General features: G+C 41.6%; 1 protein-coding gene across 1 annotated transcript; it reads left to right on the plus strand.

Annotated features, from left to right (window-relative positions):
- The first annotated feature begins 268 nt into the window (after nt 1-268).
- Nucleotides 269-26,322, plus strand: LOC124228098 (vomeronasal type-2 receptor 1-like). The gene is made up of 7 exons (XM_046642411.1): nt 269-299; nt 7,068-7,248; nt 10,879-11,029; nt 13,474-14,346; nt 19,543-19,773; nt 23,751-23,874; nt 25,340-26,322. The coding sequence occupies exons 1-7, from the start codon at nt 269-271 to the stop codon at nt 26,320-26,322; spliced, it is 2,574 nt and encodes an 857-aa protein (XP_046498367.1).
- Nucleotides 26,323-27,473: the final 1,151 nt, after the last annotated feature.

Below are 27,473 nucleotides of genomic sequence, written 5' to 3' on the forward strand. Positions count from 1 at the left end.
CTGTTTTCCACAAATAACCTAAAGTCTGCCATGTAAGTGCAACGAAAGGTAAATAAGGAAGATTGTGGGGGGTTGAGTATCTCAGGATATGAGTCTCAGAGGAAGTGAAAAGTAAGCTGATATATGATGGAAAAGAAGTGAATCAGGTGTGGGACACAGGGAATGTGGTGCATATGTGAGCGAGGAAAGACCTGGATGGAAGAGAGCATCGTGTGCTTAAGGAAATGATGGCAGGTTTCTGTGGCTGGTGGTGTGCTTTGAGTTGACGATGGGAGGGGATGCTGCAAAAGAGGAAGCTGGTTAGTTAACTAGGGGCTGGATCCAGATGGACCTCGTAAGGCCTGTTGTGTATAGATTTTATCTTAAGGCAAATGCAGAGCCCTTGAAGATGATCTGGGTCTTTTGACACATGAACCTAATATTATTAATATGGCAACATTTCCCAAATCGATCTATGGATTTAACAAAATCCCTATCAAAATTCAAGCCTTTTGTTTTAGAAATTGATGATCTGATCCTAAAATTCATATGGAAATGGAAAGGACCCCAAATTGTTAAAACAATCTTGAAAAAAGAACAAAAAAGTTGGATGACTTACCTTTCCTGATTTTCAGATTTACTACAAACTGGAATAATGAAATAGCACAACACTGACATAAGAATAGACATACAGACCAATGGGGAAAAAATCCTTAATTTACAGTCAATTGATATTTGACAAAGGTGCCGTGATAATTCAATGGAGAAATAATAGTCTTTCCAACAAATGGTGCTAGGATTGTTGGTTATTTATAATTAAAAAACCCCAACAAAATGAACTTAGACCTTACCTTTTATCATACACAAAAACCAACTCAAAATGGATCATAAGCCTCAATGTAAGAGTTAAAATTTGAAAATGTTTAGAAGAAAACAAAGATTTCTTTGTGTCATTAGCTCTTCGGGACATGCAAATCAAAACCACAATGAGATATCACTTCATACCCACTAGAATGGCTACAATAAAAGAAGACTGATAACAAGTTATGTTGTATGACCAGGATGTGGAGATGCTAGAACTGTCATACGCTGCTAGTGGGCGTGTAAAAGGGTGCAACCACTTTAGAAAAGAGTTTTGCACTTTCTCAAAATGTTAAACATATGGCTACCATATTACTCAGCAATTACACTTCTAGATATCTACCCAAGAGAATTAAAAACATATGTCCACACAGAGACTTGTACAAGAATGTTCTTAGCTGCATTGCTCATAATAACCGAAGAGTGGCAACAACTCAAATGTCCATCAGCTGATGAGTGGATAAATAAATGTGGTATATCCATACAACAGAATGTTATTTGGCAACAAAAAGAAAATAATAAAAAGGAATAAAGTACTGGTACATGCTAAAACATGAATGAACCTCGAAAATATTATGCTAAATGAAAGAAGCCAGTAAAAATGATCACATTGTGTGATTCCATTTACATAAATGTCCAGAATAGGGAAATCTTTGGCTGCAGAAAAGTAGATTAGTGATTGTCTAGGTTTGGGGGTGGAGGTGGGAAGAATGGGGGGTGACTGCTAATGTGTGTGGGCTTCTTTTTGGGGTGATGAAACATTTTAAAATTAGATTTTGGTGATGGTGGCACAACTCTGTAAGTATACTAAAACTCATTGAATCGTAGATTTTAAATGGGTGAATTTCATGGTATATAAATTATATCTTAATAATGATATTTAAAAAATGAAGTCTAGGGGCTGGCCCCGTGGCCGAGTGGTTAAGTTCGCGCGCTCCGCAGCAGGCGGCCCAGTGTTTCGTTGGTTCGAGTCCTGGGCGCGGACATGGCGCTGCTCATCGGACCACGCTGAGGCAGCGTCCCACGTGCCACAGCTGGAAGAACCCACAACGAAGAATACACAACTATGTACCGGGGGGCTTTGGGGTGAAAAAGGAAAAAATAAAAAAAAAAAATCTTTAAAAAAAAAAAAAAAATGAAGTCTAATACATACTACAACATGGATAAACCTCAAAACATTATGCTATGTGAAACAAATCAGACACTAAAGGCCACATATTGTATGATTTCATTTAAAAGAAATGTTCAGAAAAGGCAGATCTACAGAGTCAGAAAGTAGATTAAGTGGTTGCCTAGGGCTTGGGATGAGGTAGGAATGGGAAATGAGTCTTCCTTTTCGGAAGATGGAAATGTTGTAAAATTAGATTTTGATTATGGCTGCACAGATGTGTAAATATACTAAAAACTGTTGAATTGTACACTCTAAACAGTATCTCAATAAAGATGTAAAAAACCTTTTTTAATGGCCTGGGGATTGACCTGGTCAGTTTCCTTCAGTGTGGGAATGGATTAAAAGGGGGCGAGACTGGAGTCAGGCAGCCATGTTAAATTTTTCAGATGAGAGTTAAAGCTGGCCAGCTTTTTTTTTTTTTTTTGAGGAAGATTAGCCCTGAGCTAACTGCTGTCAATTCTCCTCTTTTTGCTGAGGAAGACTGGCCCTGACTTAACATCCATGCCCATCCTCCTCTGCTTTATATGTGGGACGCATGCCACAGCATGGTGTGCCACAAGGTGCCATGTCCGCTCCTGGGATCCGAACCGGCGAACCCCAGGCCACCTAAGCGGAACGTGCGCACTTAACCACTGTGCCCCCGGGCTGGCCCCTGGCCAGTTTTTTAATTTGAAATTTTATTAAAAATAGATGTTTATTCTCTAGAAGGCTCTGATTAGAACAGTTTCCCAGCTCTCGTCAATTGCTTACCATCTTCACAATTGAGTCACAGCCACATGTGACAAATCAAAGTGAAAGGGGCTTCAAGTTTCGAGGGTGAGTTTCCTGCTTAGCGAGTCATCTGCTTTAGATGCAGAGGACTAATCTGCCTGTCAAGTTGTTTCCCTGAAAATAGATGCAACAGAAGAGATGGTAGCCTGTGGCTTCCTCGATTCAGCAAGGCGGCTGTTTAAAATGTTTTATGCCCCCAGCGTCTGTGTCTCTCTCCGTGGCTGTAATTGATGGCTTTCTCTGTTTGGAGTCTCAGGGGGCTCTGTAACAAGTGGCTGGTGTTGACGTGTTAAAAAGCTGCGTCTTACGCACCCCAAGGCCTCTCATCAATAACTTGTATCTCACGTCACGATATACTTAGGAAAACCGATTTAGTTTTAGTCTTCCTTTCTTCTCATGAAAAAGCTACAGGCAAGCCACATGTCATAATGTCATAGCATTCAATAGAGGTAGTAATTTTTTACCTATTGGAGACATACGTTAAAAAAACTAATATATATTTCGTAAAGCAAAAATAGCAACTTTTACACACATAATGTCATGTTCATTTGTCGACTGTTTAGAAGGATAACTCTGCAAGAGAAGTAAGAAAATGATGTAGATTAGTGTATCCATTTGTCTGAGGCCCGGGTTAGAGAGAAGGGACACAGACCAAGTCCAGGAGGACAGGTCCTAGGATCCATTAGATCCTATTACCTAGCATTCTAAGTGATTATCAAGCGAAGGGAATGACGTGGAGGAAGGTAAGAGCCATGTTACTTCTGACAGCTGTGCCTGACCAGGTGACTGATCCAGCCTGAGTTCACGGGGATGGCTCAGCATGCAGAGTTCACCTGCGTTGACGTGGAGTTTGAGCTTCCTCTGGAAACCACATAACAGCCTTTGTTAATAACATGGTTCTCATAACCTTTAGGGCCCAGTTGTTTTCCTTTGCTTGAAGGCAGAGACAAGCCTGGACAGAATGTGTTGTTGTTCCTGGAAGGGAGCCTGACCTTCACCAGGGTCCTTGGAGAACAGCAAGGATCAAACAAGCCTGGGGGAGGGGGTGCAGACACACTGCTCACAGACTCAGATCCAGGAGTCCGGGTGTGGACACGCGGGACTAAATACCCGTGGCCACTTGCACCAACATTCACTGGGTGTCTTTCTCCTTGATTGGGGGTTCTTGAAGTCAGAGTCCTGTGGAAATGGTAAGTAGGTTTAAAGCATTATTGGAGAAACAGTCTCACCTTGCTAGTTAGCAAGACAGCTTGCTACTGTTTGCTCTGACAACATCTTACTAAGCCAGCACTGAATTTGAGCCTTGGAAAGGCTTACCCAGAACCAGAACATTATTGACTCCTTAGGATCCATAGACTCTAAAAAAGGCCATTTAGTCCAAAACCCCCTGTTTTGGGATGAGGGGCTGGCAGTCTAAAGAGGTGAAGAGAGGGCCAGACAGCAAAGAACCTGGACCTAGGACCTGGACCTGTCCTGCTGGACTTGGTCTGTGTCCTTTCTCTTTATTATGGGCCTCAGAAAGGACGTGGGCTTTGCTGTCTGCGTGTTAGCATGTACTAGTCATGGGAACTCATGTTTCTTCATTTGTTAAGTGAACAAAAGAATCAGTCACGCAGGCTGTTGTGAGGGTAAAATGAGGCATTGAGCATCCATCACTCTGCATTTAATAAAAGCTCTGCATGAGTGCCGATGCTGTTTTTCTGTTCTCTGCCTCATCTTTGATGAATTCTACTACCTTTGGAGGATGTCATCATCATGGCCCTGGTAAAATACACTATCATCCTGGGAATTACAAAAATATTGGCTACCAGATGCCACTGCACAAATCAGCGGCCTTGTCAACACTGAGTCTAGTTCCTGACCTGGAGAGAGAATAATGTATGTGAAACACTCTGTGAAAGTAAAATGCTATAAAATGCTAGCTTTTGTTATTATTAGTATAACTTAACATATTTTAATGATTTTTTATGGTCCCTAGCACGGCTTTTGCCCAGAGGATTAAGAGAAGTCAGCGTTGGTGATAAACGTGTGTTCGTGCCAGGGTAGCAATGAGAGGGGTAATTGCTCAGACACAGCTGCCTTCTGGTAGGAAAGGGAGAGGAAAATGAGTGAGGAACAGTTCTGAGAAAGGCCACGGCCTGACCCCTCACAGCTACCCAGAGCGCCATTTTGTTTGGGTGAAGCCAAACTCTGATGCATCTCTGGGAAGAGATTCCCTTGGAAATCCATCTTTTTCTTTAAGTCTTTCAGTATCATTTTGAAAGTCTGAAGGTGGCGCCTGTGGACCATCCACATTCTAGAAATCCAAAACTAGTCACACATTCGGCAGACTGAGATGTCACTCAGTCAGGGGCCAGGGGTGTGCCATCCCCTCCCTCACTCATGAAGGCCTAGTCGGCTGTGGGGAGACTGAGGCATGGGCCTGCAATTTCATCAGGGAAGGAAAGAGGGGAACCTCTCTTTCGGCATTCCCCAGGGTCAGGTTGGGATTACACAGGGCCCACAAATGTGTACAGGAAATCCCTCGGTGGGGACGAGGTGAAGGAAATGACTCTTGAGTGGCAGAGCTGGTGGGACCCTGGTCACTGATGATGCTGATGCCCTCAGGGTGGTGACTGCGTGGGGGGTGTGGGAGAGTGTTGGAGTTGAATTTACATGTGTGGAGGAGTTGTAAAAAAGGGGATTTTTTTTTGCAGTAGCATTTTTTTCTGTTTATAAAAGAAATACAAAAATATTGTAGAACCTGTGGGAAAATATAGAAAAATATAAAGGAGAAAATTAAAATCATCCACAGTCCACCACCAAAAAGTAATTAGAAGTCCTGCGTGGGTGTCGATCTGGAAATGAACATGGAAACATGCCAACCACCGGTTTTTCCAATAGTGGGAAAAGGAATTTTTTGTCTTCTTTTTCCTTTCTTTTGATTTCAGTTTGCAGTGATTTCTTCTAGCGCTTTTAATGGAAATATATGGATAAAGGGAGCTGTAATATATTGGTAAATTTTATAAACTTAGAATGCAATTGTATATGCTGCTTTATTTTCTGTTACCTTCACTGTAAGCATATTGTGAGCTTTCCATTGTGAGTAAATATTTTTCTAAAACATGACTTAGATGGCTCCTCTGTATTCCATCGTGTGAATAGATCTTAAGTGATTTTAGAAATTCCCTATTGTGTACATTTAGTTAGTTACAATTTTTACTATTATAAATAAAACTGTATACTCAATATCCTTATACATCATGTTTATGTGGGTCTCTGTTGCTTCTTTGAGAAAAATACTCAGAAGTAAAATCACCTGATCAAAGGGTCTACACCTTTTCAGGCTCCTGATACGTGTAACTGGATAGTGTTCTGAAAATGCTCTGAATTTATGCTCCAAGGGGAGATGTTTGAGAAGGCGCAAAGGGGGAGAGGGGGAGACTGGGACTCCATGGCGAGGTGACCTGGAGAAAGAGATGGGGAGACGTCTCTGAGAAGGGCCTCGCTAGAAAGGCGGGAGAGGGATTCTCAGGAAAGAATCCAAAGGTTCTCAGGGATTCGTGCCTGAACCAGTGACAAAGTCAGCAGAGTGAGCCGAGGATAACACTGCCTTGAAGAGGAGGTTAAAGAAAATGTTCCTTGAACTCTTATGGGTTTTACAAAATTTCTCTAGGGTGGCTTATGATCATCCTAGACACTGATGAGGAACTTGAGGCACAGAAATTAAGTGATTTCCCACCATCCCACTAATACAAGGGGAAGAAATAGACTCAGAATGATGTCTTCTGGTCCGGATCCTGGTGGCTTGTCCCCTTGACTTTTTCTATACCCTGAGGAGAGAGCTTGGCCTGCTGTCACCTTGTGCTGAAGCGGGATGCCCTTCCTCACCTTTGGGGCAAGAGCAGCTTCCACAGGGTGGCTGAGTGAGAATGACTGAGGCTGACGACAGGGACAATTTCTACTAAATGAAATGACGGTGTTTTAAACTCAAAACCCAGTATTATGTCGTCATATATTATTGCTAAGTATAAAAGAGATATTTATGAGGTTCTTAGTCCAGATCCATAAATTGCAGGTGACTGTGAGGCTCTGTGATTGATTGAGGTGTGACAATTATGTAGCAAGTAGTGGCAAGCTGAGTCCACTGGGATGTGGCATGCACACACTCGCTGTGACACTCTAGCAGGGTGCCTCATTAAAACTTGTAACACTGGTCATTTCCCCCAAACTCACCCTATTAAAATGGCTAGCAGAAAGAAATGCTTGGTTTTAGGGTTTCTTGCTTTTTTATGGGCTGAATTAGGCATCAAAGGCAAAGAAGAGACAGAAGAACAGACCTGTCGGTTGCTGGGCAAGTTTGATTTGAATGGGTATGTAGATGCCAAAAACCATTCACTTGTTATTGGAGGACTGTTTGATATTCATTCCAGGACCATCCCAGCAAATGAGTCTGTTTTGGAGCCAGTATCAGCAAAATGTGAAGGGTAAGCCTTTCTTTTTGTCTTCTTTCTACATCAATCACAGGTGGTGGGGTGAAGGAGTGTTGGGTGTGGGGTGAGAGTCTGGAACCGGAGCCGTGATGCTAGCCTGACTCCAACACTGTTTCTCTGACTCAGGAGAGGTACCTCCTATTTCTGGGCCTCAGTTTCTCCAAGGTGGACATTCCAGGATTGCTTAGAAACAAGAAAAGCTTGGTCTCAAGTGGGTCCTTTCCTACTTCTGTGCCTCAGAAGGAAAGAAGGCAAGTTTTGTGTGATATAGAGTGTTGCTCTTCAGAGGGTGGTCTGTGGACCAGCAGCATCAGCATCTCTTGAGAGCTTGTTAGAAATGTGGAATCTCAGGCTGCATTCCACATCTGCTGAATCAGAATCTGTACTCTGACAAGACATTACTTATTCAATTCCTAATAATATAAAACGAAAACCAGAGTTTGTCGTGATGTAGTACATTCATATTTTGTAAATGGAATCACTCAGCTGGTTCTTCACCCTTCATTAGAACTTCTGAAGGTTATCTTCTTAGCAAGGTTAAGTGGAAAAGCCAATATACATATTTCTAATAAAAATAATCTTAAAAATTAAAGTTCATTTAATTAATAGTAAATTAATTAGTAAATTAAAAATTCATTAAAAAAACGATTTGACATATCCTCTGTGGTTGAAATGGTGGTGAGAAGTGAGTACACCCAATTTAAAAAATAATTCACTGTGTCAGGGATATTTGGATTTCCCTGTCTGCTCCACATGTTCTCGTTTAACTTTCAGAGAGATCTGATAGTTGCTTCTTATGTTCTGTCCAGGGATTTTAATTGTAATCAGAGGAGAGATAGGGTGGTGTTGCTTACCCCATCTTCACTTTAACTTGAAGCCTGAGGAGTCTTTGAAAGGATTTCTTCAGTGTCTTCTGACTTTCAGTGTTGCTGCTCAGAAGTCTGATGACATTCTGATTCTTGATATGTTGTATGAAATTTCTTCCATGTGGTCTAGGGCATCTAAAAAGCAATTCCTTGTTCTGAATGTGGGTCGGCAATGCAACGCACTGTGGGTATTCTACTTTCCTCCTAGCCTTTGACTGAGACCCAAATTGTTCATCTTTATGCTGGAACCCGGGGCCGGCATGGAGACACAGCGCTTGTTTGTACGCTCCACTTTGGTGGCCTGGGGTTCACTAGTTTGGGTCCCGGTGTGGACCTACATACTGCTCATCAAACCATGCTGTGGTGGCGTCCCACATATAAAGTAGAGGAAGATTGGCAGAGATGTTAGCTCAGGGCTAATCTTCCTCATAAATAAATAAATAAGTAAATAAATAAATAGAAAAGAAAGCTAGAACTTTCCCCAGCACTTTAGTTCCTCCCAAATATATCTGTATACTTTGGATACTAATAAAATTCCATATTTAAAATTTTTTGATATATTTTCTTCAAAATTAGAACTACATAATTCATTTTCACCCATGACTGTCAACAGTTTCCTCCTATATGTACGCAACCCCAAAGTTCTTGCAGCCTCTTAATGCTCCTCCACACGGTGCAGCTTTCCCTCCCAGTGGGTGAGTCCTCAGAGAGGCCTGACCTAGGTGGTATTCATGAGCCGAGCCAGATCTAAGCAGATAGTAATTTCATTTTGGCATCATTAACCTTTATCTATAACTGATTGAGAAGTTCAAGTTGGAGTTTGAGGAAGCATGTTCTGAGACTCACAATTTTAATGAGATACTAGTTTTGGTTGGCCATCAGCTAAAGTGTGTGGAAGAGGAAGACTTTTCTATTATTTTGAAAAATTTGTTCAGAGAAGAGAGAGACAGCGAAATGGAAGGGGGAAGAGAATATTTTAATTCTTGTGGTTGATCTAAACAAAGTTAAGATTTAGAGAAATTTTCTGGGGAAACAGAGGTATACATTGTACAACAATAATGTGACGATCATAATGGAAGTCAATGAATGAAAGAAAAATCGCCCCACATCCCACCCTGTGCTCATTTGAAAGTGTTCCCTGTTGATACTCATCCAGATGTTCATAGAACTTATAGGCAGTTTTAATTACAGTATGGAAATAACTTTGCATGTTATCTGCTTCACTTATTATATGCATGCTGCTGTGTAATTTCTCTAATTATAGTTTTTTATGTATGGAAAATGTTCCCATCGTCAATGTATCATAATTTATTATTGCTGAGCATGTAAGTTCTTTCTGGTTTTTTAGTATTATAAATAGTTCTATAGTGCACAGTTTAGGGCAGACATAGTCTTTCCTTTGGGAAGAACAGTTCTTTCAGCTAAATTCAGGGGTAGAATTATTGATTGAAAGGAGGTGAACATTTTTCTAGCTCTTGAAATGTATTGTTATATTAACTTAAAACGATATTGCTACATTTATTTTAAAAATGTATATGCCACTTTATGTTGCCTCCATGTAATTTAGAGGCAACTGTCTGAGGATGAGGAAGCCCTTCATGTTCTGGCCCTTCCGGTTCTGCAGACTCTCTTCCCTGTGCACACCCTCCTGCCCTGTCCTCCGACCGTGCTGGGCTTTCCTCTCCTGGACCCTCTCATGATCTCTTGTCGTGCCTTCACACACCGCGCCCTCTGCCTGCGCATCTGCCTGTTTCCACGGTGTCCTGGAGCATCAGCTTGGCTGTGAATCCTCAGGGCAAGGTGCCGTCCTTTGTACCCCATGCCCACACTTCTCCTGTCACTGTGTTTGTCACTGTGGGCTTCCATCGCTTGGCTGTTCTGCTGTTTCTTTGCCGAGACTCTGCAGCGCCTGTCTTGTTTACTCTTGTGTCTACAGTGTCCAGCACCAGCGGACTCAATAACTACATATTAAATGAGAATCAAAGCTAAACTAAACTAAAAACCAAATTAAAGAGACTGGAGGAAAAACCTAATCTGCCCACAGGGCTGGTTGTTATTAGATAATTCCAAAAATATTTATTGAGTAGAAAGTATGGAGTTAGATACTATTTAAGAGAAAAAACTCCTCAGGGTCTTGTTTTCAAATAGGTTAAAGTTTGGTTAAAACTGGGAAGAAATAAAGAGAATTGGGAATAGACTATGTTTTTAATGGAGAAGGAGTTGGAAAAAACATGGTGATGGACTGCAGAACTCTCTTCTGCTTTAACGGCCGGGGAACAGGAAGAAGGAGGCTCTTCATGGTTGTATGTGAGAGTAGCAGGAAGGAGGCGTTTTTCAATTAAAAAATCTCTCAACCTTAACAATCAAATCACAGCAGGAAAATTATGTAATTAAAGTCATACTATATGGAAATTTTATGTATTGCTTTTGTGTAGTCCTATCATAAGTATTTACAATTAATGTCCAGAAGAAAACAAGAGAAACCCATAGGGAGGTAGGGAGGAAAGGAGACTCGTGGCAGCAGGCACCTGCAGTGAATGGGGAAGATGTGCGAGGGGCCCTTGGGTGCTCTGCGTAGTGGAGGGAATTATGATTTTAAGAATATTTTTGTGAAAAGAGATAATCAGCAGTTTGGGGAGATTATATCATATGAAAGATACATAGAGCAAGGAAATGTCCAAAAAGACGCTTTCCAACCCAAACAAATCAAAGATTCCCCCCACTGACTAAGGCCTTACCAAAGCTATTTCCTTTTCAGGTTTAATTTTCGAGGATTCCGCTGGATGAAAACCATGATCCACACCATCAAGGAGATTAACGAGAGGAAGGATATTTTGCCCAACATCACTTTGGGCTATCAGATCTTTGACACCTGTTTCACCATCTCCAAATCTGTGGAAGCTGCTTTGGTACTCCTTACGGGGCAGGAAGAAAACAAGCCCAATTTCAGAAACGGCACTGGAGCATTTCTGGCGGGAGTTGTTGGAGCAGGCGGGTCGTCTTTATCGATTGCTGCTTCAAGAATTCTAGGGCTGTATTATTTACCTCAGGTATCTCAGAATACTGTGCTTGGCACTAACTTAAAAAGAAACACAAGTGTGTTTGTGGAAATTGCAGCAAATAGCGGGTGCTCAGCTGAGGGGGGGTAAGTCGCAGAGGCGAATGGGCAGGGGGGTGATCCTGCTGCCTTGACGGCTCAGCAGCTGCAGCAGGAGGGACTTGACGCCTACCGAGAGGCGACTTCAGGCTCTTCTGTGTCTGAAATCCTCAGGATCCTGCCTTAATATTTGACTTGAGGTTGTGACCCAGTGGTTTGTATGCTGACATCTGACTAGGCACTACCTCTGTAGCCCTCAGTGAAGTGCAGAGTAGGTGACGGAGAAATACTGGTCGGTCGGTTCATAGGTGCTATAAGGAACTCATTCTGTTTCTGTCCTGTATTAATGCAGATTATCATGGCCTTTTGAAATGAGCCTGGGAATCTCACAAGATAGCTAGAGTTTTTGGATGCTAACTTTACAGAGTATTTTAAATTCAGAGACTGTGACATGTTTCAACATAACAATAGGTGATATTAAGAAGAATGGATTATTAAGATAATATAAATAAAGCACTATAATTATTTCTAAGGATGGGTCATTAAAGTATCAATAGTCAGGACTTATTAATATGAATTATGATTAAACCTGTTTGTGTTACTGAAGTAATGGGAGATTTTGAAATAATTGTAAAAGTAGCAATTACATAGTATTTCTTAAAAAGCTGCAAATCCAAATTTAGGAGAAATAAGAAAGTACTGGGAGACGGAACCGAGAGGAGGGGTCAGGTGATGCAGCTGACACCTTAGGTGTGGGCTTCATCCAGCTCAGACAAACCGCTGCTGCTGTGAGCTCCATCTCCCACCAAATGCCAGCTGTGGTCCAGGCACCAGCCTGAAACATCTGGATAAATTTTCTCAATCACGTCCTTGTAGTGAATCTCAAAAGAGTGTAAAAGAAAAAGCTTCTTGGTGACAGATACTTTCACAGTTGTTTTCTCATTTAATATACTGAGTATGTTAGGTCATTATAATATATAACATATATATTATATATAATGAGTATAATATTCATTATAATATAGTGATTATACTTTAGTATACTTAATATACTCAAGATGTAGATATCATTATCCTGATTTTACTTGTGGGGAAACAGATTCAGAAGTTTTGAGTAACTTGTCCACGACCTTACACTGTTTAATTATGAAACCAGATTTAAAAATCAGAATCTGTTTCCTAAATGAGATTCTTTCCTACATATGGCTTCCACGATGTTGCTGAATATGAGTTTCCAAAGAAGAATTTAAATTAAGCTAATGGAGTAAGAATAGGACAAAGAGTTGAGAAAAGAGAAATTAAGAACATTCTGTCACTTATGAAGGAATTGACAGTCATGGAACTACGGAACTACAATAGAGGCGGTCCTATTGAGGCGATGCATTAATAACATGGGATGGATTAGGGGAGAACGTGACACGTTCTTCGTTGTAGAGTCAGTGAGGTTGAAGATAAGGTACAGCAGAAATGCATGTAAGACTATCAAGAATTCATAGGACTGAATTCTTAAGTTCTCACTGATGGAAAATACACACAAGGATCACTGGTAAAATGAGAAAGAAGTACCTCTTCATTTATTGAGACAAGTGCCTATAAAACGAGGGCTTCTAGTAACTTGGTGGGAGAACATGACTTCGACCGAGGTTGCTGTGGAGCTTCCTACCGTCTTTCTCAGTCTAAGTCTTAGGACCTAAATACTCAGGAGTCCTGGCAGAGAGAAACAAGGAAAGAGAAGAGGAGAGAAGGAGGGAAAGTGGTGGTGGTGGTAAGACACACCCTGAGAGAGAGAGAGAGACAGTGAGAGAGAGAGAGAGAACTGGGCCTGCCAGAGAGACTGTGAGTCCACTTACTCCATCATCCGTGTGGATGAGAAGTTAGACCTGAGAAGGAGCCTGGATGGCTTGACTCACCACCTAGTCTCTGAAGAAAGTGGATGGAAGGGCAGATGACCTGCCCTTTGCTGTGATCCCACCTGTGAAATTGGTGCATTGAATGTCATCTTCTTGATAATGAGCTCCTCCAGTTCTCTTCAGGTAGGGTCTGAAAAGGGTGGACAGGGAGGCCCAAAGTGTTCCAACCATCCCACCCACTGAGCAGGGAGGGGAGGAGAAGCCCTTTTGTCTATGGAAAGATGTGAGAATAAAGGGGAGATCCGTTGTTATGTTCCCTCCCTCTCCAATAAAAGTATTCAGAGATTGTGTAATTTGAGATTTGGCTGTTGTTTTTTAATAGCTGCATGAATATTTTCAATTGCAGGTGGGTTATGCCTCTACCTGCTCAGTTCTCAGTGACAAATACCAGTTTCCGAGTTACCTTCGCACGGTTGCCAGTGATAAGGTCCAGTCGGAGGCCATGGTCAGACTCATCCAACACTTCGGTTGGGTCTGGATAGGCACGATAGCAGCTGATGATGATTATGGAAAATATGGAGTAAAAATTTTTAAGGAAAAAATAGAGAGTGTCAACCTCTGTATTGCCTTCTCTGAAATCATTCCCAAAGTCTATTCCTATGAGAAAATGCAAAGAGCTATTGATGCTGTAAAGAACTCCACGGCCAGAGTCGTTGTGCTTTATGCGTCTGATATTGACCTCAGTCCTTTTGTGCTGGAAATTGTTTTCCACAACATAACTGACAGAACATGGATAGCAAGTGAAGCATGGATTACCTCAGCTCTCATTGCAAAGCCTGAATATTTCCCATATTTTGGTGGAAGTATTGGATTTGCAATACCAAGAGCTGATATACCAGGACTAAAAGAGTTTCTTTATGACGTGCATCCTAGCAAGGATCCAAATGATGTCCTGACCATTGAATTCTGGCAAACTGCTTTTAACTGTACTTGGCCCAATAGTAGTGTTCCCTACCATGTTGATCACAGAGTGAACATGACCGGTAAAGACGACAGGTTACACGCCATGTCTGATAAATTCTGTACAGGAGAGGAGAAGTTGGAAGACCTTAAAAATACTTATCTGGATGTGTCTCAGCTAAGAATCACAAACAATGTCAAGCAAGCTGTGTATTTTATGGCTTACGCCCTGGATCACCTCAGTAGATGTGAAGAAGGACGTGGGCCATATGTTTTCGGAAACACCTGTGCGTATATACCTGACTTTGAGCCTTGGCAGGTAAGTTGTTGTTTGTGTGTTTGTTTTACCTCATGATATAGTTTGACATCAAAAGAATTTGTACTGTTAAAACCATTGATTTGCTTTTGTACTTAATAGACGTGGTTTTATCACCTGAAAGAATGGCTCGCACATGTGATCTAAATGGTTGTTTTTAAATTACCATTTGTTAAAACAGTTGTTATTAAATTTGTTGTGAATGATTGGAAATCCTCCCAAAACAGTGCCTTAAACAAGATAGGATTTTTTTCCTTCACATAAATGAAGTTTAGAGGTTCGCATTCTGGGACTGAAGGAGTGATTTAGGAGTCCAGGCTCCTTCCACCTTGTTGCTTCACCATCCTCAACATGAGGGTTCACCTCATAATCTCCAATGGCTGCTTGGGCTTCAACCATCATTCCACACTCTAACCAGCCGGAAGGAGAAAGAGCAGAGAGGTGTATCCCTTCATTTAAGGATATTTCCTAGAAATTACATACAATTCCTCTTACATGCCATTAGCCAGGATTTAGTTATATGATCACATCTAGCTGCAAGGGAAACTGGAATCTGTAGTTTTTATGAAGTGTGGGAAGGCCATGCAAGGGCATGAAGGTCAGGAGGCGAAGATTATTGGGGCTATCTTGGAGATTGGCTCTCACACCTCCTGTTTCAGGTCTGATGTCCCAGCAATTCATGTCAGGACACTGTAGCACTAACGGTCTCACCAAGACGCACACCTACTCAGAGTGCTCATCTGCTTGCATCCCTTGGCACCTCCCCTCCCACCTGTAAAGGATAAAGCATGAGCATCCCTGGTCTGGCACTGTCAGCATCTCTGATTTCATTGCTTCTTCCATGACCCTCAGCACTCAGCAACACCAAATTGCTTGTCACTCTCAGCAGAGCCCGCGTTGGCTGGAACCATTGCACGTTCATTTTCATTTTTAAATAGATCCTACAGCACAGTTAGTCGTGCTGATGTGGACTCGGCGAGCAGAGGAGTTGAAAGAAAGATTTCTCGGACTCTCAAGATCTGGCAGTAGTGCTCCATTATTCAGAGAATAGCATGGGGACAGGACCCATGGGCAGTAAGAACTGCAACATGGGGACAGGACCCATGGGTAGTAAAGAGCTGCAACGTGCTGAGGGTTAGGGCTAAACTTATAAGGCATAAATATGTGAGTTATTTCTTTACAAGATAAAGGGAAGATCATGTAAAAAAGTTGTTAAAACGGTATTAGTACAGGTGGGGTCTGATTATTGGGTGGTCCTATAACTTTGGACAAGCATCAGGTAGGGTCAGGTCAGGATGTTCTATGCTTCCTGGAGGATGATATAGATCGGTATGTTGGGCAGGATACCTTGGGCTTATCTCCCTGGGGCAGCCTTGATCCTCATCAGTTCATCTCTCTAGTCTCCTCCAAGCTATGGCAGTTCTTTATTCTTTCCTGGTTTTTCATGACCTTCATACTTTTAGTAAGTACTGGCTATTTTCAGAGCGTTTTTCAGTTTGGGTTTGTCTAATGTTTTCTCATGATTACATTGAGATTACGTGTTTTTGGCAAGACTACTATAGAAGTCATGTTGTATGTTTTCTATGCCTCATGTGAGGAGATGCATAATGTCCTTATGTCTCATTATTGGTGATACTCACTCTGATCACTTAGTTACCATATGTCACCATATTTTCCATTGTAAAGTTACTGTGTTTCCCTTTGTAATTAATGATTATCTTGTGGGACAATATTTTGAGGCTCTGAAAATCTTCTGTTTCTTATCATGCTTTTGCCCACAAATTTTAGCACATTGATGATGACTCTTGCCTGAAACAACTTTTACTGTGTTGTTTAAAAAGCAGTGACTTCTTATTTCCTTCATTCCTTCTGTATTTATTAAGTGGGATTCTACTTCTCCTTCACTGGTTTACTCATATCCATATGGGCTCATATTTATTTCTTTTCTATGAGTAGAATAATCCATAACTATCATTATTTATTTTGCTGCTTAAAATTTCTCATATTTGACCATTGGAATCTCTTTTGAGCTGGCTCCTATTTCCTTTTGACACATCCCTATAATTTCTGAGCACCCCCTTACTTTTTGGAATCCAAAGATGTTCGAGGATCATCTTGTGCTTTCTCTGCCACAGTCCCGTAGTCAGCCATTTCTCCAAAGAGTCCTGGTTCTATTTACAGGAGAATGGAATTTAGAAACCAAGATCTGAGCACTAAGTGTGTTCATTGGTCCTGGGGAAGTTGTGGTAAATTCAGAACGAGAAATTAAGTTGTATATGAAATGCCATAGGGGGCTTCCTTTATTTTGAAAGAAATGCTCTGGGTACTTCTTTTGTAATAAAAAGGATCCTTTTCCGTGGTAAATAACAACACTTTAATTTATTATTTAAACATTTCAATCTTATAATTTAAATTTACTCAAAGAGCATCAGATACATATTAGGATTGCAGAGAAGTCTTTAGGGAGAATCAAGGGCACACAGTGTCAGGTGAATGTTGGTGGATATGTCCATGACGGGATTCAGGCTCCTTGACCCTGTATTTAAAACTGTGAAAAGCAAGACCTCACAGTAGAGAGGATTATTAGCATTTAAGAGTGCCTCCTAAATGTGTTGACACAAAATAACCAATAACCATTCCATAGATAAGAGAGATAAGGCGAGTCTTACTTGAGCCAAACTGAGGATTATAACCTGGGGAAGGCCTTTTCCAGAAAGGAAGAAAGCATTCAGAAGCATGGTTTTCAGTACAGCTTTATATTGTTTTAGAAGAAAGAACATACATTAAACACACCCAGAATACGTATTCATCAAAGTTTCAAAGAGGTATACTGTTGCAAACTAGCAGGTTGACAGGACCCCGATGTAGGGAATGGGACTAATGGGGCAGCACCAATAGGGCATAGGAGGGGAAGTATGCATTCTCATCTTAAGAGAGGGCATTCTTTACTTTCATGGTTAAGCGGATGTACAATGTATATTTGATAGACCGTAACTCAGGCTTTTTAGTTCAAGCCAAATCAGTTTTGAACTTGAATAGTTACCCCATATACCTCAATATGTGAAAATCTCTTGTCAAATGTATCAAAGTGAAAATTTTGATTTATTTAAAACCAAGATGACAATGCACTCTGTCCTCATTCTTCTCAGCTTACTCCATGAGCAGGCTTGGTCAGAATATATACTTTGGTAAAATCCCTTCACTCTTGTGGTTTATTTGGGCATTTCTGAATCTTTTGCATGCCTAAGTGGTAGGGAACTGTCCTCCCAGCCAATAATGATGTACAGGTGGGTTATGGAAATGTTGCTCTGGAGAACGGTCAGGGATGGGCAGCCTTTGAAAATTTCTTTGCTTGACTCTTCTGAAGATAGGGAAAGAAAAAAAATGCCTCTCCCTAATGGAGTTGTCAATAAAAGTCACGCTGCTGTGAACTCTGATGCAGATTCCATGTTGGCTGAGAAGAGCACACAGTGGAGGAGGGAGACGGAGAGCTAAGAGGACCAGCGACCTGGAGTGGCCCTGGTGGTGGTGGAACACTTACCTTGGTGTCAGGATGCCCTGAGGCTTCCACTTGTAGTGCCTTAAGCCCTATGTCAGAGACAGGGCAGGAGTAATTTTCCTCTTTTTACAGACCAAGAAACTAATGCTTAGGGGACGGCCCCATGGTGTGGTGATGAAGTTCTGCGTGTACCACTTTGGCAGCGTGTGTTCATGGGTTCAGATCCCAGGTGTGGACCTACCACTCATCAGCCATGCTGAGGGGGTGACCCACATACAAAATAGAGGAAGATTGGCACAGGTGTTAGTTCAGGGCTAATCTTCCTCAAGCAAAAAAAGAGGAAGGTTGGCAATGGGTGTTAACTCAAGGCAAATTTTCCTCAGCAAAAAAAAAAAAAAAAAAAAAAGGAAAAAGAAACTAATGCTTAGTTAGAATATATGACTCGCCTAAGGTCATGACATTTGGCAGAGCCAAAACTTCACTCCAGATCAGCAGACACCACAACTCAGGGTCTTTTACACTCTGTTGTGTGGCCTCTTTTATTTGTTGAGGATTAGGGACTGGACTGGACCCTCTGTTTGGGAACCATAGGCCCAGCATGTGGTGCTGACAAAGACCAAGGACACAGGATATAGCCTGTTGCAGACTGGTTACCCTCCTACTAAAGAAGATGTGCTCTTACCCAAGCTCAGATTGGCCATGTGAGGCAAGAGTAAGAGAGGTATTTATTTTGTCAGGGGCTCCCACTGCCGTCCACAAAACCACTCTGCCGGTGCACAACCAGCTCCATCCCCCGTTATGCTCTTGGCCATGGCCCCTTTGGCACACCTTATCCCACGTGTTATTCTCTTGGCTTATAATCTCCTTGTCCCCAGTATTTCTCAGGCAAATTCCTATGAATTTTTTAAAACCCAGCTCACATGACCACTTCCTGGGGAAACCTATTCTAATTTTCCTAAGGCGGTTAGTCAGCCGCTCCCTCATCCATGCCCACTCGACGTTCTGTCCGCAACAGCAACACAGAGTACATCGAGTCTTACCCTCAGTGCCTGTTTGTCTGGCCTTTCCACTGGACCGTGAGCTTTGCAAGGGTAGGGAGTGGATCACGTTGATTTTCATATCTCTAGCACCTGACATGTAGGGAAAGGAGTGTTTGTGTGGGAGTAGACCAGTACCTAAAAGTGGAAGAAATCTAGGAGGGAAGTTAAAATATCCTCTCTGCCCAGATATGCAGATATCGGGAATATTAGGCACCACTATGCCATAGTACAGGTCCGTGCTGTCCAGTAGAAATGTGCGAGTCACACAGGTAATTTAAAATCTTCTAGTCACCAGATTAAAAAAATAAAAAGAAACAGATGGAATTAAATTTAATATATTTTATTCAACCCCAAATAATATTTTACATGTAGTCATAATCATGAAGATATAACATAAAAATAATAATGCAAAATTATTATTGAGATAGTTTACATTTTTAAAAATTAAGTCTTTGAATCCATTGTGTGTTTCACACTCACAGCCTATCTCTATTTGGCCAGCCAACTTTCAAGTTTCAATTGTCACCTGTAGCTAGAAGTTGTTGTATTAAGCAGCAAAGATATAAACTCTTTTATAAACAAAGATATAAACTCTTTATAAACTCTGTTTTCTGGGCAATAGAATTTTTACAAATTGCTTTTCCCTCCCTTGTTTTCTAGTTAATGTACTATCTGAAGAACATTAAGTTTACAACCCATAATGGAATGACAATAGAAACGGATGAAAATGGAGACGTGAGTAGGGGGTACTATGATATCCTAAACTGGCAATTGGATGATAATGGAGAAGTTGCCTTTGTGAAGATTGGAGAATACACATTCACAGACTCTAAGTTTGAACTCGTGATGAGAAAGAATGCAACGATATTTTGGAACACTGAGTCATCAGAGGTTGGTACTCTGACGTCTTATTTTGTTTATATACGCAGAGTATTGCATTTCCATACTGGTTCAGGCACTATGGAATATCAAACACCTAGAGCTGGCCATTCCAAGTCAACTTTCCCAAATACAGTAAATATCTTTTCTATATAGAGATTCAGAGATTTTGTTTTTGGAACATTTTCTTGGGTTGTAGTTTTAAATATTAGTTCTATTATTTCGTTTTTCTTCTTCAAGTATTTCAGTTGTCCATATGTTTGATTTCTTTTGTCTATCTTCCATTTTAAGCACTTTCTCTCTGATCATTTTTGCCTTTTTCTTTATTTAATCCCTATTCTCTTGGTTGCTTTCCTGCCTTTATTCAACACCCCTTATTAAGTTTTCACTCAAAGATATATGTTTTTGAATGCCTTGTGACTTTTATCTTAATTTCTGAAATTTTTTGAAGAAAAAAGAGTTTCCTTCAGTAAAATGAACTTTTTTCCATTTCTTCCAGTTTCATATCTATTTATGTTTTTAATTTTAAATGTCTAGTCGAGATATTTTTGCACATCTCTAAGTGCTTTTCTGAGAAAATTTAATTGTAGTACCTGAATACGTATTTAAGTGCTGTGTTACAGAATTCTTCTGCTTATTGGTTGTATGTGTGTGTGGCCCTTTTGGCCTGAGATCTGAGATCCCCAAACAGCCTTTCCAATTATGCTGGGAAAGGACGTAAGAACAAGTGACCAGAAAAGTAAGATTTCTGAGCTCCTGTGCTGTGCCAGACACTTTCATCTTTTTTCTCTCTCTTCTTGTCTTTTTTTTCCTCTCTGCTTTCCATGGGCAGCAATAAACATATACAGACTCACACATACTTACACAAGCATTCCCACACACGTGTACACACACACACTCACATTCCTCCCTTTCTTGGCTCATCCTAAGCAGCTCTTGAGTACGTCATGGCAGGATACAAAAATAAAACAGCCTATCAGTGTTTGCCACTGTAGGGACCACAGCTCTCTTCTGCATTTTATTTCTTTGACCTAAAGCTGTTCTGTCCAATTACAGTAGCCCTTAGCCACATGTAGCTTTTAAAATTTAAATTAATTAAAATGAAATAAAACTAAAAATTTAGTTCCTTAGTCACATTAGCCACATTCCAAGTACTCAACAGCCACATGGCCAGGGGTTCCTGTGTTGGACACCATTGCTGCAGAAGGATGGAGCTGCCCGAGGCTCAGAGTACAAACTGTTCTCCTTGTCCCGAGCTCTCTCACCGAGTGGGGCTGAGACTTTGTGCTTCTGTATTCCAGGGCCAGGCACATCACAGGTGCTCAATATAAGGTTTGCATGAAAATAGAGAGGATGCTGCAGCTTGTATATACAAGGCTCGTTCTACTAAAAATTGACGGAAAAATGGTAAAATGTAGTCACAGATTTCGATTTTAATAATGTTTGTTACAGCATAGTAATTTTATTTTTCTCATCTTCTTTATTAAAATTGGGGTTATATCTGTATAGTGAAATCAGTTAGAATGCAATTCATACAAACTTACTAAGCATCTGCTATGGTCCACCTCTCTGTTAAGCACTGCAAAAGGACCACTGCCCTCACGGTGCTCACAGTCTTAGTTATCGATTGAGCAGATATTTATTGAGCACAATATTATTTGTGCTAGATACTGTTCTAGGAACTTGGGGTATGTCAGTGTACTAAACAGAACAAACCCCTGCCTAGTGGAACTAACATTTCAATGGGAGGAAATAGGCAATAAACGGTTAGATAAATTATATAGTATATAAAGGATGACAATGTTGGGGAGAAAAACGTAGCAGGGACTGAGATGGGGAGCGTCGGGGGAGTGTTGTATTGTCATTTCACATGTGTGGTCAGGGAAAGCCTCACTGGGTGACATTTGAATAAAATCTTAAAAGGAAGTTCATCCAGGAATTATCTAGGGGAAGAACATTCCAGCTGAGGGAACAGTAACTTCTAAGGCTTGAGGCAAGAGAATGCCTGGCATTTGGGAAGAATAACAAAGAGGTCAGTGTCACCTGCAGAGTGGGAGAGAGCAAGAGTAGTGGGAGAGGCGATAAGAGAGGCCAGAGAGGGTTAGACCACGTGGGCCCTTGTTGGCTATTGGAAGCCTTTGGCTTTTACACTGAGTGGAAACGGGAAGGCAGGGAAAAGTCTTGATAGAGGAGAGTCACGATCTAGCTCAGGATTTAAAGGATCATTCTGTCAGCCAAGTCGCAAATGGATGGAACTGGTGGGATACAGTGGAAAAGAGTAGAATCTGCTGGATTTGCTGAGACTCTGCACTTGGAAGTGTCCTGCATCAACAATTAGTGGATGGTATAAGGCATGATTTTACTCATGGTAAACTGAGTCTGGAGTTGGTGAGCAGATGGACCTGAGCGAAGGAGAGGCTATATGTAGGCAAGTAATAGAAGATAAGTTTGGAGATGATAGGTGAGAATGGTGGCGTCAGTGACAGAAACGGGGAACTTGCGGGGAGGAATCAGGATAATGGGGATGGTTTTAAACATGTTGAATTTGAGGTGATGGTGGAATCTCAAACAGGGATGAGTTAGAAGTTTAGGATATGGAATTAGTGGTCAGGTGGGAAAGGTTGGTGTTAGAGTCAAGATTTGGGAGTTCTTATGTAGAGGTGCTTGTCAAAGACAAGAGAACGAATGAGCTGCTTTATATTGAGATAAAAGAAGAGGATCAAGGATCAAACCCAGAAAAATGCCACAGTGATGATGAAGGTGGAGGAAGGAGGACCAAGAAAGGAAATGAAGGGCCCAGTGGAAGCCAAGGGAGCCTGCAATCCAAGGAGGGCTGATCAAGACGTGGACAAGAGACCAGGGAGATGTGGCTGGAGGAAAAGCTGTCAGAGGTGGCAAGAGACATTGCAGTGAGTGGGAAGCTAGACTGAGTGCTGAGAAGGAAGGGATGGGACGGAAAGTTATCAGCTCATTGTTCGTGCTGTTTTTCAAGGACGTCTATATGGAGAACTCTTGTCAGAAGACCGGCTCAGGAGAGGGAGCCTCGTTCATTCTGTGATGATGCACAGACACACACACACGTACAGACACACACACACACATGCACGCACACACTCACACCTTATAGGAAGCCTGTCTGCTCTGTGTAGCAATACATGCTTCAGTAACGTTACAGACCATAACTGAGATCAGAGCTTTCCCACATTTTCTATCGTTATCTAATTCAGATTTATCCTGGAAAACTCAACATAGGAAAATACTGATTTCCAAAAGAAATATAAAAGTGATTATTCACTTTCCAAAAGAAATCTTTGCTTAATGGGAAAAACATTTTATCTCCCTTTTAGATAGGAAACTCCTCCTTTACATTAAGATGTAAACAGATTTACGAACCTTGCATTTATCCTGGGGTTCACAGTGTGCTCCACGAAGAATGTAAAGGGAGGCCTGTGTTTTCCACTGAGCTTTCTCAACTCTTTTTGCGAGAAGTGATTCCACTGCTGTGCTGGTCCATTTTTCATTTTTCCCAATTTTCCCATGGGACAGATCTTTCATTTTTCATTTGTGTGGATCCTGGGTGACATGTTTTTGACATTCAGACTGTGTTGGGATGACCCTGCTGAGAAAAAATCTTTTTCAGGCTCGCAAGATGATTCTTGGGGTGCAGGTCCCCAAGCAGGAACAGACTTGTCAAATTGTCCTCTCCTCAGAGTCCCATGGACATGGGGCCTGGTCTGAGTCCCCAAGGTTAGAAAGATTAGCATTAGGATTATCTTTGCGTTTCTAGAATCGACCACAGGACTTTTAGCAAAATTCCTCTCCAGGCTCTCCATGTTGTTTTTCTCTTTGTCTGCTGTCCTCGCCCAGCTGTCCTGGGTTTCCCAAGATACTATAAATCTTCCGCAGAAATCCGGATGAGAACTTTCTCAGCCTCACAAGTGGTGGCGACAAAAGGGCTTTGTTACCTGTGGTGTGTTTGTCTCTGTCAGGTTCCCTATTCAGTGTGTGCTGACGTGTGTCGTCCCGGGACCCGGAAGGGGATTCGTCAGGGGGAGCCAGCATGCTGCTTCTACTGCATCCCGTGTGCTGATGGACACGTGTCGCGGGAACCAGGTAGAGATGGTCGTTTTTTCATTGATACTAAAATATAATTGGGTTAAACACGTTTCAGCAAAGAAGGCCTTGGGGACCTTCTTTGTAAATAGATGTAAATAACTTATAACAAAAATCATTGTAATCCACCAAACTATTGGATGTCCTGTACAGTCTAAAAAAACCGTAATATTGGATTTCAGGTCTAAAGCTGCTACAGTTGGAAAAAGACCTGTAACCATGAATTTAGGAGAGGAAAATACAAACGAAATATATGAAATGTGAAATATAAATGAATGGATTCATAAAAGTATTTAAGATTATTTCAATTTCTGGAATAGGTTAAACATTAGTTATGTTCATGTTGGAAAAAAGAGTGGATTATAGTTCTATGTTCTACGCGATGATCTCTAATTCGGAGCTCTAAGATCCAGAGCTCTGTGCCACAACCACTCAGCCTGCTGGACTGCTGCCCCTGGTGCCAAGGGCTGGAGCCGAGCTTTGTGTGCTTCTCCTCGGGCAGCATGTTGGACCAGGTTTATTTTTCTCTCTTATTTCCGTTAGAGATAACACAAATTTTACTTGCTTTTTGCCAAAATGCCCCCAACAGCCATTTATTTAAAAGAGAATTTTAAAATGTAAAATTTTCCCCAAATGGAAAACAACTACAATGTAACCTGAACAACTCTCTGGCCCCGTCGTGGCCCTGTCTCTGCACAGTCACATTGAGCAAAGTCCAGTCCAGCAGTCAGAAGACATCTAGAGGGAATTCCAATCTTTACCTGCATCTTTCAAAGAACATTAAAGAGATTCGTTTCATAACCTACCACAAACTCATCTCATTTTTTCTTATGTCCCAATATTCTGCCTCGGAGCCTTCACCCAGCTAAATGCCATGAATCTTTCCTCAACCTTGGTCAACGTGTGGCTATTTTCGTTTCCCTCAGTCCTTCTCTACCTATTCTCTCAAATCTACATCTGGAGGGTGGGGAGGGCAAAGCTGAGTGGGCTAAGACAAATCCTCTCCAGTAGGACGGGGTGAGGTTGAATGGAAGACTGAGAACCCTTGTATTTTAATCAACTTATCAGTGTCACAATCCTGATTTTTCACCTTAGTAGCCTGATTTTCTCATATATGGGAAATCACCCGTGGCTTGTTCTTGGGTTCATGAGGCTGCACACCTCTCTGCTCAGTTAGATAATTGGAAGAGAAGGATGAGGCATCTTACTGAGAAAGGCCCATGCAGGAAAGGCTGAACCAAGAAGGGAGACTGAATTTCCAAGACTGAAAATAACCCTCCATCTGTAAGATTAGCTGCACACTTTAAGAACGTTTCATCACTGCATTTTGGGAGATATTATATATATTCTATATAAGGGGATCTCAGTGAGTCCTGTACTAGGCCTTTGGCTGCTCTGGACTATTCACGGCTGAAGGGGATAACTGAGTTTCCCTGCAGTCAGTCCTCTGTTCTCTGTTCACTAGGTCAAAGAGAGTGTGAGCAATGCGGTGAAGACTACTGGTCAAATGCACAGAAGAACAAGTGTGTGCTGAAAGAGGTGGAGTTCCTTGCTTATGACGAGGCCCTGGGATTCACACTTGTCCTTCTCTCCATCTTCGGGGCCCTTGTGGTCTTGGCAGTCACAGTTGTGTATGTGCTGTACAGGCACACTCCGCTTGTGAATGCCAATGACCGGGAGCTAAGCTTTCTCATCCAGGTTTCGCTTGTCATCACACTGTTGTCTTCCGTGCTTTTCATTGGCAAGCCGTACGACTGGTCCTGCAGGGCCCGCCAGGTTACCCTGGCAATGGGATTTTCTCTTTGCCTGTCTTGCATTCTTGGAAAGACTATTTCACTGTTCTTAGCCTACAGAATTTCCAGATCCAAAACCCGACTTATATCCATCCGTCCCCTTTATCAGAAAATCATTGTGCTAATTTCTGTTCTAGTTGAGATTGGTATATATACAGCCTACTTGGTATTGGAACCCCCAAGCGCCTTCAAGAACATGGAATCTCAAAACATAAAGATCATTCTGGAATGCACTGAAGGTTCTATAGAATTTTTATGCTCTATGTTTGGGATTGATATCTTCCTGGCTTCGCTATGCTTTCTCACAACCTTTGTGGCTCGCCAGTTGCCGGACAATTACTATGAAGGAAAATGCATCACCTTTGGGATGCTGGTCTTTTTCATCATCTGGATCTCTTTTGTTCCTGCCTACTTGAGCACCAAAGGCAAGTTCAAAGTGACTGTGGAAATATTTGCAATCTTGGCATCCAGCTATGGTTTGTTGGGTTGTATATTTGCTCCCAAGTGCTTCATTATCTTGCTGAGGCCAGAGAGGAACACTCATGAACTTGTTGGTGGAAGAGTCTTGACTATAGATAAGAGCATCCAACCAACTTCAGCGTCTGTGAGCAGTGAGCTCAACAATACCATGGCATCAACTGTTGAGGACGACTAGGCTTACACGTGCCCTCCAGCTGCCGTGGTGACATGGTTCAGCATCCCCTTTCCACCTGCTCCTGTAGCAGCTGCCTGACGCTCTGGAGTGACATTGAGGATCTGGGTCCTGGTCGTGAAGTTTTAGCATGGTGTACGAGATCTCATACTCTCAGATATCACTCATCATGAGTCAGAACGCCTGTTACTATTGAAACTGGACACCGCTTCATTAGAACACTTCATAACACTTTGGCATGAGGAGTGTATGGTAGAGGATAAGATATACACAAGTAATCTAAAAATGATGGGTAAAAACTTTGACTGTTGAATACATTTTTCTCCTTATATCCTGGGTGTCTGATCTAGAAATTTACATTAAAAAAAATCACCTTGTGGGGACCAAAACAAACATCTTGTGCTACATCCTGCTGATGCCTCTATAGGATAGATAGCTACTCTCTGACTGAGCTAAGAGTGACAGCTCATAAACTTTCCCTTGGAGCAGCGTGTTTGGTAAGAGAATTTATGTTTTGAGGAACTCTGCAGCGCAGAGGGAATATTGAAGGAATTGAGACGTTCCTTCTTGAATGAGGGATGGAAATAGACAAGTTTGTCCCAGAGGGAAGGCAAGGACTACGTGCTCCAGATTTTCCTGGAGGAGAATCAGTGGTAAGGTATTTGAGTTTCAAAATGTTGTTATGCTTGAAAAATAAAAATGAGGGGAATTAAGATGTCAGTAAAGGAGTTATTAAGTTAATAGGGAATATCTAGATAGTATTGGGGAAGTGGGAGAATTTTAGCCTTTTCCTTAAGGTTCTTATGGCTGGTCAAATAATTAAAAAGACAGATTAGTAGGAGAAAATCAAATAAAGCTTAAATAGCATGTGTACATAGGAGAAACTCAGGACATACCGAGTAACTCAGCCATCTGGCCAAGGCTGCCTGTTTAAATATCTTCAGGCCTTTATTTTAAATCTCTTTTAGGTAGTTAGGAGGGGAAGGTCAAATGTTCTTCCTGAGTCTTCTGAGCCTTTATTGTTTTCAGCTCAAAAAATCTGCAAACCAGAGTGTCGCATCCTGGGCCAGCCAGTCCTGAACCCCATCAATAGCAAAAAAACTAATGTTTTCCTAGAGCAGGTATAGAATGCAAGATATTTAAAGATAAATTGA

This window comes from Equus quagga, chromosome 1, assembly GCF_021613505.1.
Source record: "Equus quagga isolate Etosha38 chromosome 1, UCLA_HA_Equagga_1.0, whole genome shotgun sequence".
NCBI lineage: Eukaryota > Metazoa > Chordata > Mammalia > Perissodactyla > Equidae > Equus > Equus quagga.

Bases quoted from the DNA above. Each gene is read 5' to 3' on its own strand.
- LOC124228098 (XM_046642411.1), top strand. From the start codon at position 269: ATGGGAGGGGATGCTGCAAAAGAGGAAGCTG. The intron at 300-7,067 runs GTTAGTTAACTA...GGGCTGAATTAG, and splicing joins TGCTGCAAAAGAGGAAGCTG to GCATCAAAGGCAAAGAAGAG. The intron at 14,347-19,542 runs GTAAGTTGTTGT...CTTGTTTTCTAG, and splicing joins CTGACTTTGAGCCTTGGCAG to TTAATGTACTATCTGAAGAA.